This window comes from Helianthus annuus, chromosome 11 (assembly GCF_002127325.2).
Source record: "Helianthus annuus cultivar XRQ/B chromosome 11, HanXRQr2.0-SUNRISE, whole genome shotgun sequence".
Lineage (NCBI taxonomy): Eukaryota > Viridiplantae > Streptophyta > Magnoliopsida > Asterales > Asteraceae > Helianthus > Helianthus annuus.
Window position 1 is genome coordinate 112,984,159 of NC_035443.2, and position 16,523 is coordinate 113,000,681.

General features: G+C 34.1%; 1 protein-coding gene and 1 long non-coding RNA gene across 19 annotated transcripts; both read left to right on the forward strand.

The window, feature by feature from the left end:
• The first annotated feature begins 5,729 nt into the window (after nt 1-5,729).
• On the forward strand, nt 5,730-6,332 carry LOC118484054. Its single transcript, XM_035979943.1, has 2 exons — nt 5,730-6,025; nt 6,125-6,332. Exons 1-2 carry the CDS (start codon nt 5,730-5,732, stop codon nt 6,330-6,332), a joined length of 504 nt encoding a protein of 167 aa, XP_035835836.1.
• Nucleotides 6,333-11,716: 5,384 nt separating this feature from the next.
• Nucleotides 11,717-15,624, forward strand: LOC110881578. Of its 18 annotated transcripts, none has more exons than XR_004873035.1 (13): nt 11,717-12,499; nt 12,694-12,920; nt 13,025-13,080; nt 13,170-13,218; nt 13,416-13,496; nt 13,609-13,668; nt 13,773-13,815; nt 13,891-13,950; nt 14,296-14,379; nt 14,484-14,615; nt 15,049-15,080; nt 15,154-15,216; nt 15,306-15,624. It is a non-coding gene; the product is annotated as an uncharacterized LOC110881578 (long non-coding RNA). The 18 variants fall into 18 exon arrangements; XR_004873033.1 differs by having other exon boundaries at nt 15,168-15,216; XR_004873036.1 differs by having other exon boundaries at nt 15,168-15,216; nt 15,318-15,624.
• Nucleotides 15,625-16,523: the final 899 nt, after the last annotated feature.

A 16,523-nucleotide genomic window follows, 5' to 3' on the forward strand; every position in this document is an offset into this window, starting at 1 on the left:
CGGAATCAAACTCAGGACCTATTGGTCCCAAAGCCTTATTCCACCTCTAAGATGCCACTAGGCTATAAAGCCATGGGCAATAAATCTAGTTATATATTTACTATAATACTCTTCTATTGAAACGAGAAATAGAATTTTGGTTTCACAAAATTATGATACATGACACTCTTATTTACTTATTCATTAGGTATAGAAGATAGAAGATAAAAAATTTACAGAGGGGATTGTTATTTACAAACTCATATATATACTATGGAGAACTACAATAATCATATTGTTTTCCCTCTACCACTATATCTAATTAGCACTATGTACTTATGTTGTTGATCTTGCTGTTATCTACTTCATATTGGTTATCTTTGAACACACTCCTGGTACATATTAAAAAAGTCACTTTTTATACAAACTTTAGAACTACATAAGCATGGTAAAAGGGACGGGTCATTTCAGGTCAGGTCGGATAATTGTAAAAACAAGCTCGGAGCAGAGTGGGTTCTGGCAAAATTGGAGGTTAGAACGAAAAATGTGTTGAGATCAAACAGGTCGCTTTTAAAAAGCATAAGTTTGGTTCGGGTCAAGGAATGTCGTAACCATAATGATCTCACAACGAAATGGGTTGTTATAGAAGAATAAAAGGTATAAAATTAAGTTATATAGTTGCTTTTATGGTTGTTAGTGGGGACGATGTGAGCGGTGATGACAATGTTGGTGTTGGTGTTGGTGGGAGGGGGTAGTGATGAAGGTGGTGACTATGATGATGGTAGGGCTTGTGCGCAGATGTCAACGATTGTGAGAATGGTATCAAATGAACTCTGATTGATATCATTAAAGCGACATTAGAACTGTCTCATCAAGTCCCTCAAAACCCTACTCTCTCTCTCTCTCTCTCTCTCTCTAGCAAGGCGATTTTTGTCTCTCATGAAACCCTACTGTTTCTTCGTGATTTGATGCATAACAGTCTGTTATTGGAAGTTTGATTTATCAAGCTTTTAGTACGAACTCGTTAGCATTACTTGATCGATCAGATTTTAGGGTTTGTCTTTCGTTTTTTCTGTTTAATCGCCGACCTTGGTTCATACATTCGGATCTGATTGAATAGAGAATTGGGGTTTTCAGTCCTACTGGTAAGGCAGTAACCTTGATTATTCGGGTTCTCTATTTGATTTCGTGAAGAATTTTGGCTAGATAGGGTTTTCTTCTTACGCGATCTGTGGTCTTCTGGTGTTTCTTGTTTTCTTTGCATGGTGATCTGATTTTTTGCTGATGGAGGGAGTTGATGATATTATTAAGGATGCACGTAATGAACCTGATGGGAATCTAGTAAAGGTGATGATTATAGTCCGAATATATATGATGAACTAGTTTCGGATGAAGGGGGTAACACACCTGCTACAGCACCAATTCGGGGAATAGGACTGAGGGTTACGAACATAAAAGGAAACACTATGATGCCAAGACGGGGTATGTACTCTACATCTAATGCCTCGATTCTGGATGGATTAGAAAGCATCTCTACTCCTGTGGAAAATTTATTTGCTCATAATACGAAAGTCATGAAGGGTAACAATGTGGATATTGGAGGTATTTTTATGGAGAGCAAGTATCCTGTTAACTCGGATGGGGGGCTTCTACGTCTGATAACAAATAGCCCTCGGATAACAAGGAGAGTGGAAGTGTATCGTTTGCTAATGTGCTTCAATCGAAGAAGGAGGAGGTTAAAGTGAACTTTAGGAAGTTGGTCTCCGAGGATGCGATGGATGGAGCTGATGTAGTCATCCCATTATCATCGGTGAAGCAGGTTATGGAGAGGTATGCTAATACGTTGTATGGGTATTTTCTGGGTAAACGCTTAGCGTTCCCAGTAGTGGATTACTTTGTCAAGCATAACAACTGGGTGAAGTATGGGTTGTCAAGGATTATGATGAATGCTAAGGGATTCTTTTTCTTCAAGTTTAAGACTAACAAAGGTATTGATCAGCTACTGGAAGATGGTCCTTGGATGATAAGAAACGTACCGATTATATTGAAGGAATGGTCACCAGGTATCACGGTTGAAAAAGAGGATATCACAACGGTTCCGGTTTGGGTCAAAATGCATGATGTACCATTAGAGGCGTTTACAGAGGATGGGCTCAGTCTTTTAGCATCAAAGATTGGAACTCCGAAGATGTTACTCGTATAAGGCAACTATGTGTGCGGAGTCATGGGGAAGAAGTAGTTTTGCTAGAGCATTGATAGATGTCCACGCTAATATGGAATGTAAGAAGAATATCATTATGGCGATCCCATCATTGGATGGGAAGGGTTTTACTAAAGCAGAGATAAAAGTAGAGTATGATTGGGTTCCGTTAAGGTGTCATACATGCTGTGTTTTTGGGCATGACGGTAACTCCTGTCCAAAGAAACCGAAGTCTGCTGAGACAGTTGGGCAGGATCAACAAGGGTTTCATGATGATGTGAAGAAGAATAAGAAAGTGAATAATCAAGGAGTTCACGTGAATAATCAGAAGCAGAAGTTTATATATCGACCAGTAATTAAGCAAAAACAAAAAACAGATGGTAAGGTGTTGAACGAGAATCAGGTCTTAACTACGAACCCGTTTGATGTTCTGCGTGATGATACTGATCTGGATCAACAAAAGGTCTCATCTGAAGCTGAAACGAGTGGAGTGGAGAAGCAGAATACGACAAAAACTAAGCAGAATCAGAACAAAAGCTCGTCTATGGAGGAAGTGATTGTGGATACAGTGGGAGTTGATGATTTAATAGCTGATATTCCGAAGTTCGTTGGAAACAAGAAGGGGAACCAAGACTCTAAGGGTGCAAGCACACCCGGTAAAGATGGTGTCCATGGGTAGCTTAGCGTCTTGGAATATAAGGGGTCTGAACCGCACCCCTAAACAAAAAGAGGTTCGGCATGTGATGTTGGATAATCATTTGCAAGTGTGTGCGATTATAGAGACTCATGTGGATTCGTCTAATGTTTCTGATGTTTGTAAAAAGTTTGCAAGTCATGGACTTGGGCTACTAATGCAAATTATTGCACGAAGGGTACTAGAATAATGGTTGGTTGGGATGCCAACTTAGTTGATGTGATGATACTTCACCAAATGGACCAAGTGGTGCATACTCAGGTGATGTTTAAGTTGGATAGAAAATCTCTTTTTGTGTCTTTTGTTTATGTGGAAAATTATTACAAAACAAGGAGGGACTTGTGGAAAAACTTATTGGCGCACCGTATGTTTATGCGTGACAAACCATGGGTGATGATGGGAGATTTCATCGCATCCTTATCTAGTGACGATACAAGTGTAGGATCTTCTACGCTAAACATAAGGGACCGGGAGTTTAAGGAGTGTGTATATGAGCTGGAAATGTTTGATGTTAATAGCTCGGGGCTTCATTATACTTGGACGAATAATCAACATAAGAAAGGTCCGATTTTAAAGAAGATTGACCGTATAATGTGTAATATCCATTGTATTGATATGTTTCCTAATGCTTCGGCGTTTTTTCATCCTTATCGAGTGTCGGATCACGCCCCTAGCATCTTGAAACTGCCGAATGTGACTAGGGACAAACCAAAGCTGTTTAAATTTGTTAACTTGGTGGCTGAAAAGGATGGGTTTATGGAAGAAGTTAAGCGAATATGGAATTCTAATATTGATGGATATCGTATGTATCAAGTGGTGAGGAAGCTGAAGTTGTTAAAATCTCCGCTTCGAAAATTATTTCATAAACAGGGCAATCTTCATGAGAAGGTGAAGAGTGCTAGAAAAGCTTTAGATATGTGCCAAATGAGTTTAGATGGTGATCCGTTAAATGAAGACATTTTAGCTTAACATGGTATATTACTTCAACAATATAAGGAAGCCGTTCATGATGAGGGATCCTTTTTGAAGCAAAAATCTAAGGTAGAGTGGCTTGCGGTGGGTGACTCAAATACAAAATACTTCCATAATGTCGTGAAAACAAAAAACCACCGAAGCTGGATTTTCTCTGTTAGAGATGCTACGGGTACTCTACACGAAGGGGGAACAGTGCCTCAAGTGATGGTTGAGCATTATACGAATTTTTTTGGTAGCACGGGTGAGATCAGCTTACAACCAACTCCGGAGTTATTCTAGAAAGTGCTTCCTTCTGATAAAGCGAGTAACATTGTGCGAATGGTAACGGAAGAGGAAGTTAAAGCGGCTATATTCTCTATTGCGAGGAATAAAGCGCCTGGCCCAGATGGCTTCACATCTGTCTTCTTTAAGAAATCTTGGGAGGTTATCGGAAAAGACGTTTGTGGTGCTGTGCAAGAATTTTTCCAGAATGGTAATCTGTTTCAGGAGCTCAATCACACGATTATTTCTCTAATTCCAAAGGTATCTACCCCTTCGACTATTTCTGATTATAGGCCTATTTCTTGCTGTAATACTCTGTACAAGTGTATCAGCAAGATAATTACGAATCGCATTAAGGAAGGGTTGGCAGATATTGTTAGTATTAATCAGTCGGCGTTTGTTCCTGGAAGAAGGATATCGGATAATATTCTTTTAACCCAGGAATTAATGCATAACTATCACCGAGATGCTGGCCCCCAAGATGTGCTTTTAAGGTTGACATCCAAAAGGCGTATGACGCGGTTGATTGGAATTTCTTAGAACAAATTTTAATGGGCTTTGGGTTTCATAGGAAGATGGTGTGTTGGATAATGAAGGTGTGTAACATCCACTTCGTTCTCAGTGGCGCTTCATGGTAATCTGTATGGGTATTTTAAGGGGAAGAGAGGGTTGCGTCAGAGTGATCCGATGTCTCCTTATCTTTTCACGTTGGTGATGGAGGTCTTAATGTTGATATTGATAAAGCAAGTTACAGTGTCGAATGATTTTAGATTTCACAATAAATGTCAAAAACAGAGAATAATAAACTTGTGCTTCGCGGATGATCTTTTTTTGTTTGCTCGAGGGGATCAACCTTCCGCTAAAGTTATTATGGAGTCGTTGAACGCCTTCAAGAGTATCTCGGGCCTGATTCCTAGCATGAATAAGAGCACTGTATTTTTTTGCAATGTGTCAAACGTTGTGAAGGACCGTATTCGTGCTATAATGCCGTTTGAGGAAGGAAGGCTGCCTGTCCGATACCTTGGAGTCCCTTTAATAACAACAAGACTTAGTTACAAGGATTGCAAGCGGCTAGTGGAAAGTATGGAATCAAGAATAACGGACTGGAAAACAAAGACGTTATCTTTTGTAGGTAGGCTTCAACTAATTCGTTCGGTTCTAGCATCCATGCACATTTATTGGGCCTCTATGTTTGTTTTGCCAAAGCGTTTATTTAAGGAGCTGGAGGATAGGATGAGGCGTTTTCTTTGGGCTCAGGGTAACAACATAAAAGGGAAGGCTAAAGTGAGATGGAGTCAGGTGTGTTTGCCGAAAAAAGGAGGATTGGGGATTCGTAGAGTGTGGGATATGAATATTGCTCTCATGGTCGCTCATGTTTGGAGTATCCTCGGGTCGAGAGTCTCTTTGGGTCAAATGGATCCATGCTTATCGTATTCGTAGTAGAAGTTTCTGGGATATCCCGAGTAGGAATAATGAGACGTGGACATGGAGGAAAATCCTTCAAATTCGACCTATCCTACGTGACTGTATATGGATTAACATTGGAAATGGCAATAGAACTAGGTATGCTTTGATAAATGGGACGTGATTTGTCCTCTGATCTCGGTTATCACTCCAAGGATGATAGCTAATGCGGGTTTTGACTTGAACTCCACAGTCGCCAATGTTTGTGATCCTGGAGGTTGGAAGTGGCCGAACACATGGCTGATTCGGTTCCCAGATTTGAACAACGTGCAACCGGTTATGTTCCACCCGAACGTGCAGGATAGGGTCGTATGGAGAATGAGATCGGGCATGGATATGGATTATCAGACTGCGTGTGTGTGGGACGATATTCGGACTCATCGGAATGAGGTGTCTTGGGCTAGCCTAGTGTGGTATCCTCAAGCTATTCCTCGTCACTCGTTCTTTATGTGGTTACTTATTAATAATAAACTAAAGACGCAGGATGTTATGAGTACATGGGCTTCGTCGGGTAACTATAATTTCAATCTTATGTCCTGTTCCTTGTGCAGGGCTGGGCCTGATTCACATGACCACCCGTTCTTTGCGTGTCCTTATGCGACACAAATTTGGCATGGTGTTAGGGGGAAGGTGGACATGGGATCGATTAACTCTTCATGGGATGAGATTTACATGTATTTGTTGCTGTTTGCGGAGTCTAAGAAGGCCGCGCATGTGATTATGAAGCTAGTGGTTGGGGCGTCCGCGTATTTTGTCTAGAAGGAGCGGAATCATCGTCTTTTTTCAAGCAAGAAAAGGAGTACGAATCAACTTATTGAAGTGATCTTGAATACGGTTCGAATGAAGCTACATACTATGAAGTTTAAGGCCACAAATCAGGCTAATAGAGTCTTGCATGAATGGAGGCTTCCTAGAGGTTTACTGGTTCCGGATGACGACTGCGGGTAGTGTTTTTTTTATGACTTTAGTTTGTATGTAGTCGGTTGTCTAGTTATTATTGTTTGCAGTTTTGCTTGTTCACTCAAATATGGCATGTCGTATTTGAGAACTGGGGGTTCGTGTTTTGGCTCCCACTTGTTTTTATTTGATTGAGTGATATAAAATTTGACCGGGGTAACCCTTTTCCCAAAAAAAACTGTCTCATCAGACTCTACGATATGCGATCTTAGGTTTTCTCGTTTGGATTTATAGTTTGTAGATTCAGAATTTTTGTTTATATCATTGTGTCTATTTATTTAGTATTGTGTTTTTTTTATATTTGCATCATTGTGTCTTTTTTCTCGACATTGTATTATATTTCTCGGCATTGTGTTATATATTGTTCGACACTGTGTTATATTTTGCGATCCATTGTGTCTTTTTACACCTTTTCAATTTAGGAAACTTTGTTAGATAATTTTACCCACCAAACATATTTTCTAAAACTCAAATCAACCTCTTTTAGATGTATTTATGCATGTCATACATCAGTGTAATAAAAATCAATGCAAAGAAAGTATTTATATGGTTGTAAACGAACCGAACAAACACGAGCAAGGCCTTGGCGAGTTCGTCTGTTAAGAAAATAAATGTGTTCGCGAACGGTTCATGAACACTTACCGAAGAGATTTTATGTTCGTTTTCGTTCATTAAGGAAAAGAGCGTGTTCATGAACGGTTCACAAACACAAATAAATTCGGCGAAGCTAAATGTGGATGGCGGATAGAACAATGTTGGAACTTGAAGCCCTAATATTGCAACGGTTGTCAATCGTATTCGTCAATGTAAATAATGAGAAAGGAAAGAGTAACAGTGCATAAATAACGTGGAAATAAGATTTCCTAGTTTAATTGTCAGGGTAATAAAATAAATCAAAACTAAAGAATATAAAAAAGTTTAGATAAAATATATGAAAATCCAAAAATCTTTAATTAAAACAACAACAAACGAACATAAATAAACGAATGTTCACGAACACGTTACCGAACGTTCACCAACACAATTGAACGAACGGGACCTCTGTTCATGTTCGTTATTTAACTAATCGGACGGAATTTCTTATTTATGTTCGTTCGCTTATTAAACGAACGAACGTAAACGAACTTCCCGCCGAACAGTTCATGAACTGTTCGCTGAACATTCGGTTCATTTACAACCTTAAGTATTTGAGATATAATATAATATTGTCTACGCATTAAAACAACAATTAAAGCATATTTATGCATTAAAACAATACATTAACAATTAAAGTATATTTAGAACTAGTAGGGTACCCGCGCGATGCGGCGGGGTCGACACTTTGCATTGCGGCACTCGTTTCTGGTAGTTTTCTTAATCATATAATATTTATGATAGCATTATTGTGGTGGATATATGTAATAAGTGTTACACATATGTAAAGTTTTGTTTTTTTAATAAAAATTAATAATCAAAAGACAAAAAATGTTGTTTTTTTATAAAAGTTAATAATCAAAAGACAAAAAATAAAAGATAAGTTGTTATAATTGTAAAATATGTTTATTTTATTGGTTAAATTATAAAGTATAATTTTATGCTTTAAAATTCATAACTTTTTTTAAATATCCATATAGTACTCATCTAATAAACTTTAAGTTATTTTCATTTTTTATAAAAAAAATAGTATTTGACTCGTAAGTACGTTTTAGACCTTTAACTTACATTGTTAAATTTTGTTTTTTTACAGTTATAAAAAAATTATATTTTTATAAAATTTTATGAACTGTTTTTATAAAAAAAAATAGGATGTTAAAAGTTTATATCTTTATTAACTTTATATCATACTAAGTTCAGATTTTTAGTTCCTAACTAATCTTATCTATATGAGTCTACTTTTAACTTATAATACCTAAAAATATGCAAGACAATCTACTATGGGTATGTTTGGCAAAAGTAGCTGTGGGCTGGAAGCTGGTGGCTGGAAGCTGGTAGTTGTAGCTGGTAGCTAGTAGTTGTAGTTTTTTGGATATATTTGATGTTTGGTAGAGTAGTTGGAGCTTTTAATAAAATGTATAAAATGACCAAAATGGACATAACTAAAAATTTAGAAAGTTGGTGCATTAAAAAGTTCCTTATTTTTAGAGGTTAAAATAGTCATTTTTTCCCTAAACGCTTGTACCTCTTTCTAAACGCTACTAGTAGTAGCGTTCAACCAAAAGTTTCAAGCTCCTAACCTAAAAGCTTAAAGCTCCTTCAACCAAACAAGACTTTTTATTGAGTATGAGTTTTTTCTTAAAAGCTTAAAGCTAGAAACTCCATAAAGCTCCATGCCAAACATACCCTATGTATTTAGTCAAGTTGGTAGAGAATTCTTTTGAAACTGACTAATATTATCTATAACAATATAGTTGAACTTATAATTCCTAAAAATTTGCAACACAATTTAGTATTTATCGAGTAAGATTGTAAAATTTTTGAGTATTTTATTTATACTACTTGTTACAAAAAATGTTTATAAAAGAAATATTTTTTTATAAAAACAGAATGTTTTGTTTATTAATAAAGTACACAAACTGTTTTTCACACATAAAGTTTTGTTTTTTAATAAAAAATAATAACCAAATGATAAAAAATTAAAGATAAGTTGTTATAGTTGTAAAGTAAGTTTCTTTTGTTGGTTAAATGATAAATTTTATAATTTTATTCTTTAAATTTCATAAATTTTTTAAATATTCACATGGTAATCATCCTATAAACTTTAAGGTTTTTTTTTTTTTTTGTAAAAAAAAATAGTAGTTGACTCGTAAGTACGTTTTACACCCTTAACTTTAATTGTTAAAATTCTTTCTTATATATATAAAAATTTCTTTGTAATAAAATTTTAAAAACAATTTTTTATAAAAAATTAAGATGTTTAGAGTTTATATTTTTGTTAACTTTATATCATAGTAAGTTCAGTTTTTTAGTTTAACTTTAAAGTTTATTATTTTATTATTTTTTAATTAAGAAATACAAGTTATTAGATTAATATCCAAGAACAACTACAATATTTTAAAATTTCAGCTTAACTATATATAATTGCAATATCTATTTATTGCAATTTTAGGATATTAACTTATAGAGAAAGTATAATGTACTTCACATCTTAATGTACATTAACGTACTTCACGAAATATATAACATGCGTAATTATTTTTTTGACCAAAATAACGTGCGTGATTTTGGATCCCATGCATGATTATGTGGTCCCATGCGTGATTATATGTTCCATGCGTGATTATACCCCTGATCCAACGGTTATCATTATCTCCTACGTGAAGTATGATAAGCCGTGAAGTATGTTAACCTTTCTCTTAACTTATATAAGTTCAGTTGACTTGTATAGATAATAACTTTAGTTTGAACTTTATTAGTATGGTCAATAACTGCATTATATTAACACAAAAAATAAAGTTCAAATATAAAATAAACTTTATTCATATTTCTAGATCAAACATAAAAACTGAAAATGAAAAAAAAAACATAAAAACACTTGATGGATCTCATATTAGACTGCATAAAATCTGTTCCGCTTCTGAATTGACACTCGAGGTATTTTTAATCGGGTTTTCTGGTTTGTGCTTGAATCGGGAGTATCTTCTAATTCCTCTTCTTTGTCATTGTCCTCAGAATCGTCTAAATTAATAACCTTACTCCATTTCCATTCAGAGAGTCTCTTGGATCTCTTCCTTTGAGTCTCAAACTTCCGATCCTTACAAAGGACAAAAATTGAATACAAAAGTTAGAAAAAGATTAAATAAACCTTAAAAATACATCTTCACTAAATTCACGTTGAAGATTAGACTTGTATGGACTAAACATTGCACCATAAGAAATAATATCAACACTTTTACCACCATCATCCTGTAATAAAACACGCATATAATAACATAAGGAAAATGTTAATATGAAAGATATACGCAAAAATAATACTTAAAAACCAACAAAATCAATACCTTAGAAGTTTGTTCGACAACTGGGTTGTTTAAATTGGCATGTTAATCATGCAACTGAATCTGAAAAATCAAATAAGTTAACATTCATATAAAAGTAAATAAAAGAAAACAATTATTTACTGTTGCGATATAAGAAAACTGACCTTAGAATTTTCAATCTCGCATGCTTGGTTTTTCGCAACAATTAAATTCAGAACTGGATCCATTTTTTAACTTTGTTTAGCAATAGATATAGGGTGTCCTGCTACGTATTTATAGTAGTAACTATAGAAGTGCATTAGGGTTTAATTTTAGATTTGTTACCCCTTTATTTAGGAAGTTTGTTGTGGTTAGTTTTAAGTTTTTATAAGATATATCTAAGTATAGATATTAGGCAGTTTTAATAAAATAAAATGTGACACATAATATCTTCATTTTATGTTACGGTACTTTTAATTATTTTTTGTTTTTGTTTGCATAAATGGAGCTCATCTTTGTAGATTAGGCGCATTAGATCAACAGTATTAATTACTTGTACATTAAAGCATTATCGACTTGTACCTTTTAATCCGTGCATCAATATTAAACAAGACAACTACCGGAACGTCGACAAAAATGTGTAGGTCCTCATGCTAGCTTTGGATTTTTTTTTAAACAGTATAGTTTATAAGATATGTCAAGAATGCGTAAAAATTATAAGTTTGTTGTGGAGGGATGAATTGTAACTAATTATCTATAATTTTGATAAAACTTTAGAGATTTAAGTGTAATAAGATTAGGGGCTAAAAAATAAATAATGTTTAAAAGACAAAACTACCCTCATTTTAGGGGTCTTTTTATAAACAAAGGGGGGAAAAGTTCTTATTTTTTTGATATCTTAAAATACCCCTCGCTCATGCATTATAATATAGTATAGATTAATGTTGTAAATTAAGAAGTAATATTTGTCGTTCCAAAAGAAACAATTAAAATATATTTGTTTAGTCTCATTTATATCAATTTCATTCAATATTTATCAAGAAGTTATTTAATGACAACAATTCTCCCCAAATTTAAGCTCTAACTAAATTAAATTGTGAAATAATCTATATCTATATCTCTAATAAAGCAAACCATTGGGGGACACATGTCACCCAATGGTGCAAGCCAACTCAGCAGACACATAGGCAATGATGTGGCAAATCTCAAATAATTGGACAAGTGGCATTGCTCTCGGATGGGGATTCAATTGGCTTCAATCATACGCTGTCTCCTCTCTCTCCCCATTCTCGCAAAATAACCATAGAGATATCATCTAACCCTAATCCATCCTGTGCACGAGGTTTCTCTCACTAAAATCTTCCTCACCACTTTTCATTCTCATCTAACCCTAAAATTATCATCCTCTGAGTTTCTCTCACTGAAAGATCATCGGCGACGACTTCAATCCAAGCTTTCCATCATCAATCAACGTATATCAAGACTCTAAATCGACGGTAGTTTCTATTTTTTGGCTGGATTGTTTTATTTTGTGGTTCGATTGGTGTGATTTCCATAAGGTTCTATGTTTTTTTTGTTCTTTCAATCGACTGTGATAGCATTAAGTTTAGTTGATGATCGATTAATGTATTCAATTTAGTATTCTCTGATTTACTTTTGTTTTGGTATTGATTTTGGATATATATTCGGCTTCATCCGATTTTGGTTAATGGTTGAATGTTCTTTAGGGTTTATAAATCCACGGTCAGATTATGAACATGATTTTTTTTCTATTTTGATTTTGGTTAATGATTCAATTTTATTTAGGGTTTATAATCCTAGGTGATAGTGCAGGGTTTCTTTTATGTTTCCTTTTTGTTTGTAATGTGCAGGGTTCCTTTCCAACAGTTTACCAGCTTTTGCCTTTTCTTTTGTGTATAAATGGTTCATGTGAAGTAAATGGCAAGGAGGATAGTAAATCACAGGCTCGTGGTGATGAGGATGACGATGACAAAATCTCTCCCTTCCTCTGCGACGATTTGGTTCGATATTATTAGGGTATGGTTAATAGGGGATTATGGTTCTTACAAGTTATTTTCTATTGTTTGTTTAAATTGATATTGATCTGGTGCCTTTGAATCTTTTATACGATTATTAATTTCTCTTAGGCTATCATCCAATTAACTTGAGGTTAGTGCATTACGTATCTAATTATTAATATATTGTTGATTTATCTTATTGATTCGTATTAGGATCTTAATTTTTAAATGGTGGATTTATAAAGAGGCATGAGTGGAGTAGGTGGTTTGAGTGGGAAAATCCGGTCGAAGATGTGCTGACAGTGGGTATGGGTGGCGATGATTGTGAGCCATTTGAGAATCCTCGCAATCAACAATATGGCGGTGGAGATCTTGAAATGGGAACACAACATAACGCGAATTCTGGAGAATTAGGGTTGTTGGATGAATTCTTCAAGAAGGTGACAAATTTACTTTTCATTTTCTTCTCTTTTTTGAATTTTTATTTATTTATACATGTCTAATTTCATTAACTTAATCCATTATTGTTTTTTTCTTTTACCAGGTTCAATCCATTGAGAAACAATATGAGAAGTTGAATAAACTACTAAAAAATTACAGGTCTTTTTGAGTTGTCTTTAGAATAAATTTTTTTCTTGATATAGTAATAATTATTACTGAAATAATTGTGCTAACAAAGTTCTATATAGGATGCCCATGAGGAGTCAAAGGGTGTAACCAAGGCTGCTGCTATGAAATGTAAACTTCAATTCTTTTATTTCGGTTCTGTTTTTATTTATATTTATATCACTACTATCTGCTGGAAGAAGGTCAACTTTGTATACATATGCTCTTAAAAGAATAAGTGTCCCACTATCCTCACAATTTAATCAAAAACATTCCAAATATTGTTATTGAATTAATGATTAATTGTTTGTTAATATGCACCAATCAAGCAACACATGGAGAAAGATGTTGACGAAGTTGGAAAAGTTGCACGGTTTATTAAATCAAAAATTGAGGAACTTGACAAGGAGGTTAGAATTTTTGATCATATACATCATATGTTTAGCTTTTGTGCTTTTAAAAAATTAAATTATTTAACGTACAACTCTTACTTTTAATCATCGAACAAAATTTGGCAAATAGACAGAAACCCGGGTGTGGAAAAGGAACAAGAGTAGACCGATCAAGAACCGTAACCACAATGTAACGTACTATGCTCCCTCGGTTAATTTATTATAAATGGAAGAAATTGGTTGGATTTTAAAGTTAATCTTTATTGGTAATGAATTAATGATCTTCATTTGCAGTTCACTGAAGAAAAAGTTTAAAGACAAGATGTCTGAATTTCAGGTATTGTATATACTTTTTGATCCTCTATTATTTATCTATTGTATGTATTTTCTCAACTTTTACAAAAATTTTTAGGCTTTAAGAGAGACATTTATCAAGAGCACCGTGAAGTGGTCGAGAGGCGTATTTATAAAGGTTTTGAACTTAACTTGAACATCAAAATTATAGTCGGAAACTTACGTTTTCCCAATCACATTTATTATATAGCTTAATAATATGTTGTTTACTCTGTTTCAATCACGGGAACCAAGGCTGATGAAGAGGTGTTTATTTATATATTCTCAAGCAATCTTTATTATTTAACAAAAACCATACACGTACATGTTTTACTGAAACAATTTTGCAGACAATTGATCGACTTGTCGAGACTGCAATTTATATAATCAATCACGCTTTAATGAAAGTTGTTGCTGAACAAACACCTATATAATTCTTTTTGTGTTTTTACTGATCTTTAATTTGCTTTCATAATTATATTAGTGTCAATTTTTTGGCTGCAAGTCATTGATATCGAAGACAAGGAGATCAAAGAACTAACTGGATTCAGGGTTTTTGTTATTGCTGGTATGCTAAGATTGAGACATAATTAAACTTTTATGGTAAATGAATTAATACAAGTATTTGGTAAAGTATTGAGGTTTTGTTTTTTTTAAATTATTGATTTATAGAGAGGCATGAGTGGAGTAGGTGGTTTGAGTGGGAAAATCTGGTTGAAGATAGGCTGTCAGTGGTATGGGCGGCGATGATTGTGGGCCATTTGTAGTAAAGGAGGAGGATTTTCAGTTTCATTCCAGGGTAGGGTAAGCGTTTATTTTATTTTTGTTTTTTAAATACAGTTGTAAGTAAACTGGGAACTCACATGGTTTACTGTTTTTTTTTTTGTTATGCGCATTCAAAGGAATTTGGCATTAATATAGATTTCGCAACCACAACTAGTTTAGAGGTTCATATAATAACCGGTTTGTTAATCGAAAATGAAACCAGTTAATAACCATTAGAGTAGCAAGTGGTTAATGATATTTAGTAGTGGAACCAGTTATTAACCAATTTTTTAACCGGTTTTAACGGATTTACAGATTAACTGAATAAACCAAAAATGGAAAAACCGGTTAATTAACCAAAAAACTGGTTATTAACCGAACAGGTTAAAGAACCAAAAACGCCTTAGAATTCGATTTTTGGCTTTATTTTCTATTAATCGAAGTTTAATTGTTGTGATTTGTGTCAACACAGACTGATCGGTTGGAATTGTAGCTCTCATTACAGTAAGTAATTTTGTCATTCCTCCTAATACCATCATTATAGAACCATCATTATAGAACTATTATAGAACTGTAGATTGCTGTGAATAGGTTCTGACATTTTCAATATATGAGATGGTTTTTGAATCAGAGTAATAAGGTATGTGTAGGTGAAACTGAAACTATGTCAATTATCTTAATATTTAGATGTAAAATACAATTAATTTGTTACTTTTTGTTATTGACAAGTCAAATGAACAGGCTAGGAATGACGCTATCTTTAGAGGTCTTCAAGCATCAGTGGGGAAGATAGTCGAGAAGGTTAAAAGAATGAGCTTTCTTGGGATAAAAGCCCGAGCAAAGGATCAATCGCTCAACTGGGAAGATTGGTGCAGGTTTGACATCTTTAGGGACAATGGGTAGCTTGTGTTGGCATAGGGTTTTGTTTATTGTAAGCTTCTGTTTTTGTTTTCAGTTTGGTGTAAGTTTCCGTTTGGTGGATGTATGTTTGGCGCTAGCGCCTTGCTAGAATTTGAATAAAGTTTATGTTGGTTGTTCAAAAAAAAAACATTGGGTTGATGGATAAAAGGGCCTGGTCTTGTATTTTAATTTTGTTTGATTTGACAATAAGGTGTTCAGTTTGTCAACTCTTATTTTGATCCCTTAAAGTAAACATGGGCTCTAATGTCTAATCATAGGAGGTTGCACCAATATTGTTGCATTCCTTTGCGTGTCATGAGCATATAATGCGTTTGACTCAGTATTGCCTTTATATATAGGATTTTATCTAAATTAATTGATCTTATTGTCAAGATCAGTTCATTTATTGGGTCAGGAGAACATTGTGATTGATTTGGTAAAGAAGTGCATAATTGATTTGAGATTTCATGAACAATGGATTAAATTGAAGCTTGAACCATATGTATAGCTTTGGGAGTAACTTGATTTTTCTTTCTTTGTATGTTAAGACTGTATCAATGGAACCTTTAAACACATAAGTTTATGTTCAAGTAACATTTCATTTCAAAGTAAATAATATCGTTTTGGTTGAAGCCCGCGTATTACGTGGGCATTAACCTAATGTCATACATATTTGAAACCAATGATGAATAGTCTATCCAGCGTTAATTCTTTGAATTTATGTAAAGTTAACTTTAATTTTATAACACTAACGCAACAAAAACTTTTGAATTTATATTTTATATCACTAAACTAGGTTATAATTAGTGTATTACACATATTGAATAACTGAATTTTATATACAAAAAAATAAAAGAATATATCTTTAAAAACTTCTTTTATTACACGGGTTGGATAAATGTAATTCTATATATTAAATAATATAAAGTTATATCTATAAGAACCATATATATTGTACCTGTTGAATAAATATAATTTTATATACCATAAAATAAAAAAAATATATATCTTTAAAACCACGTGTATTACACGAGTTGAATAAATATA

Bases quoted from the DNA above. Each gene is read 5' to 3' on its own strand.
- LOC118484054 (XM_035979943.1), top strand. From the start codon at position 5,730: ATGATAGCTAATGCGGGTTTTGACTTGAACTCCACAGTCGCCAATGTT. The intron at 6,026-6,124 runs GTTACTTATTAA...TTCCTTGTGCAG, and splicing joins CGTCACTCGTTCTTTATGTG to GGCTGGGCCTGATTCACATG.